Source organism: Priapulus caudatus, unplaced genomic scaffold (genome assembly GCF_000485595.1).
Source record: "Priapulus caudatus unplaced genomic scaffold, Priapulus_caudatus-5.0.1 Scaffold1288, whole genome shotgun sequence".
Taxonomy (NCBI): domain Eukaryota; kingdom Metazoa; phylum Priapulida; class Priapulimorpha; order Priapulimorphida; family Priapulidae; genus Priapulus; species Priapulus caudatus.
In genome coordinates this window covers 47567-51948 of record NW_014578349.1, presented here as the reverse complement: position 1 = coordinate 51948, position 4382 = coordinate 47567, and the positions used below count along the sequence as shown (strand labels likewise).

General features: G+C 48.3%; 1 protein-coding gene across 1 annotated transcript in view; it reads left to right on the top strand.

Moving 5' to 3' along the window:
- LOC106816111 (plexin-A1-like) overlaps positions 1-4382 on the top strand; it is a gene marked incomplete at its 5' end in the record, with an annotated part of 20728 nt that overhangs the window by 15125 nt on the left and 1221 nt on the right. The window contains one exon of the mRNA XM_014820665.1: positions 84-167. Within this exon, the coding sequence (XP_014676151.1) occupies positions 84-167 (84 nt within the window). The remainder of the gene's footprint in view (positions 1-83; positions 168-4382) is intronic.

The window sequence follows — 4382 nt, the reverse complement described above, 5'->3', positions numbered from 1 at the left end:
TGTATTGCAATACAGAAGTTGTATTGAGACTCGTATAAGCTGTATTGCATCTATATATAACTACACTGTTCATTCTGGCACAGGTCTCTATCGGAAATCTACATTTCCTTGAGCTGGGCACCGTGCTAGTGGAGCGGGACGAACAGGCGTCGTGGGCCTGGATACTCGTAAGTTCTTCTCTCTGTCGCTCTCTCTCTCTCTCTTTTATTTCTACTTTTATTGTACGGTAGTAGTACAATTAGTAGTATTGTACCATGCTCTTGTGAATTCTTCTCTCTCTCTTGTTTTCATGATGTTGTACGGTAATGTATGGTAATGGGCCGCCCCCAGGGTCCCGTAACTCTTCAATTCTCTGGTCTGACGATAAACCATGCAACAGATACATGTGACGATTCATGGCCAACGGCCACGAAATCGTTGGGTAACTATACGACACGAGGTTACACAATTTTACACGAGATGGCAGCACCTGTCTGCCAGAGAGTCGATGCACATAGGTGTTGTACAACATTAGAATTAGGCGTCCATAGCCTGATAGGCAGCAGGCCTGAATAAGCATCGAACAGAAATTAGTTAAAAATACTCACAGTGTTTCGACGCATACACAACATACACTTTATTCATGTTAAATAACCACATATTCAAGCTCTATATTCCGATCGAAACTTTAGCCAGCTCTATGACGCGTATACTATTTCTACAGAGTAGTCGGATCCCGTTTCATACACAAAAATGGCCGACCAGTCACCATGGCTACGTCACTTGCTGCTATGGCACAACTACACGACAAGACCCATCTTACTTTTACCGCTTTCTAGACGTCCACGAGGCATCTATAACTTGCGTGCATAATGCGAATTAGTGCAGTCTAATTTCACCGCAAAAAAATAAAAAATTGGCTTTTTCACGCAGAGATCCCAAATAGGTGAGCAATGTGAGGAGGCTTATACTGTTGTATGCCCCCTTTAATATCACCATGCACCTGTGCTAACCCGCACACACGCGCTGTCGCCCACGCGCGTAACCATGCCAACCGGGCATCCTGTTGGCAGTACGAGGACGGTACGCGTCCTGTTTCCTGCGTCTTCCACCCACGCATCCAACTTCACTCGCGCTCCCACTGCCCACAGCAGTCACGCGTAGCTACACATGCCAGGCACTGTCACCATCGCTGGTGGCAAGTCTCCCCAACCATTACCGTCTCCTCCTCCTCCTCCTCCTCCTTAATTCGACACCACGTACGTACGTTGTCTGGAAGGCAGACGGGGTTGGCATGCAGGCACCACGTGGTTTGTAAATCACCGATCGCCCCCCCTGCATGGTTTTCGATACTCGATCGGAGTGATTTCGATTTGAGCATGGATGCAAAGAAATCGCCAACTGGGAAGATTTCGCCCACACATCGAACGGTAAGCGATCCACGTTTTGCGTCACTTTAAGTGAGTTTACTGATTAGTAATTAAAACAGTTAATTAATAGTTAGGTGATTCATTAGATAAGGGCAAAATCTGTCGATGAAAATATTTAGATGAATCGTCAGTTTAGATTATAGTCGTTGACGTATTCAAGTTGACAAGTGGTTCACTGTGTAAGGTGTGAAATGTGAAACCTGTTCTATGTTGGTGTGATGGTGGGTGACTGAATTCATGGCTGAATATAGTGGTAAATAGATGGATAGATGGACGGACAGATGGATGGACTGACTGAGAAATGGATGGGTGGATGGATAAGATGGGTGGGAGGTGAATAGATACATAGATGATTCAAACTGATATGTAAACTACTATTCGATAGAGCTTATCGTAATGGCCTTAGCTTAATCATAGCTGTATTTATAATTCTGTTTATACTTGCACCCACCTACATGTACAGCTAGGCCCCTACATCCCTTCCTTATATCCCCAACGGAAACCAAAACTGATCTCCTTCCTGTGCTTTTCACGTGGACTGAGTGCTGTTAATATATATATATATATATATTTATTTATTTATTTATTTATTTATTTATTTATTATTTTTTTAACTAGTATTTGTATGGTAACTAACTCTTTGTATGGTAGACACTTAATATTGTATAGTTGACTCTAGTAACACTCTGTTTTTAACCTATTAGAGTGTTACTAGAGACAACTATACAATAGTAAGTGCCTACCATACAAAGAGAACACTACGGCTCAGAAGAGCTTAGATGAAGGATCAAGGAGTAGTATTATTATAGTATTATTATTATAGTAGTCTTATTATAGTATTATTATAGTAGTATTATTATAGTATTATTATTATAGTATTATTATAGTAGTATTATTAGTCATGTATTGCAAATTATAACCATTTGTTTAAGTGAGTAATTATAAGTGATATTATATACAATCATGCATATGTGCATCTTAAGTTTACACATCATTCTGAGATTCTAAGGACGTATAATCTACATACAGCCTTCCACTGTCTCTCTCTCTCCTTTTCTCCGCATCATTGCAGTGGGACATCCTCGTGCTGGGCCTCCCTGACGCAGGCAAGGACACGTTCCTGAAGCAGGTGAAGCTTCTCTACGGTTACCGGCAGCGCCCGGAGCTCGCGCGGGAATACCTCTTCCCGTTCGCCACGCTCATCCACAGCGCGCTGCGAAAAGTCGCCGGCCCGCAGCTCGACGCCGCCAACCTCGTCGGATTGGACGACCTTCTCGCGACGTGCCGCCGGCGCCACCTGCAGGGCTACGCGGACGCGCGCTTCGAGCCGGAGCAGCGACTTCTCGCGAGTCTCGGCAATCTCTGGGGGGCGCTGCCGGCGGAGGCGCGGCGCGGCGACGGCGCGGGGCTGGGCGCGCGCGAGGCGTACGCGTGGCGGGCGATGGAGCGCGTCGCGGCGGCGGGCGGCGACTACGTGCCGACGGCGGCGGACGTGATGCGCGCGGGACGAGAGACGACCGGCGGCGGCACCACCCTGCGCGAGTTCTCGTTCGTCGCGCGCGGGCTCCGGCTGCGCCTCGTCGTCGTCGGCAACCAGACGACGACGAACTGGCGCAAGTACATGCACTGCTTCGACAGCGTGTGCGCCGTCGTGTTCGTCGCCGACGCGAGCTCGTTCGCGCGGCGCCCCCTGGCGACGCAGTATGCGACGCGCCTCGACGAGACCCTCGCCTTCTTCCAAGACATCTCGTACACGCGCTGGCTTCAGTCCGCAAAACTCTTCCTCGTCCTCAACAAGACGGACCTCCTCGACGCGCAACTGGCGTCCGACGGCGCCGTCGCCGCGCAATTCTTCGCCGGGTACCGCCACCCGCCAGGGGGCGCCGCGCCGAAACTGTCGGTGCGCGACTACGTGCTGGAGCGATTTCGCAAGGTCGATCACCGGTATCAGACGTCGGCGGGCTCGAGCTGTTATCTCAGCGGGAGCATGCTGGATAGTAGGGATGTGGAGAGCGTCATGCAGATGATAACGGAGTGGCCGCTGTCGTCCATCGCTCTCGGCTCGCTTCTGCGGCGCGACTGACCGCTGTCCACTCACACACACACACACGCGCGCAGGCACGCACGCACGCACGCACGCACATACACGCGCGCGCGCACACATACACATGCACACACATGCACGCGTGCGCTACACGCTTACATTTAACGTACGGTTTTCTTACGTGTAAACACATATAATGTACATACATACATGTAATTGTACAATGTTAAGGTAGTTCATCAATGTAGTTCATGCAGAAGTCATGCACGATATGAATGCCAGCATGCTTACTGTACAACGCCATTATGAATCAGAAATATAAAGGAGTTATAACACACAAGACCGTTATATCTACTGATGGACATCTGAAGCTGTGCTTTGAGTTACGTTTTAGTTTATGCCAAGAACATACCTGTACAGGGGCGGATCTAGCTTTCAGGAGATGGGGGAGGGTTGATATTTGAGGGAAGGCACGCGGTGCTAGGGTGGTCCGGGGGCATGCCCCCTCCTGGTCTCCCACCTGGAAGATTCAGGCAGCTGTGTGGTCACAGGGGAAATCCCCAGTTTCTATCAGCCTGCAGATTTACTTTTTTATTTTTGGCCCAATTTTACTGGTATCATAACGTTAGTTAGTGGCACGAAGGGGGGGGGGCCTTTAGATCCGCCACGACTGTATGACAAACATCCCTTCCAGGAACAACTTTCCTATTTGCTTTCTATTTACGGATGTTCTTAAAGGCAGCAGTGTCATAATATGTGTATATTGTACATGAGATTGTTTGTGTCAGATTTATTGAATAAACAATCTAGGAGCGATTTGTAATGCCACTAGATTTCTGTTCAGTGTTTGAATCTTTTCGTGTAATGCGTTCCAATCATGTTTATGAAGTTAGTGAGTAAGTGAGAGAGTGAGTCAGGCAGGCAGGCAG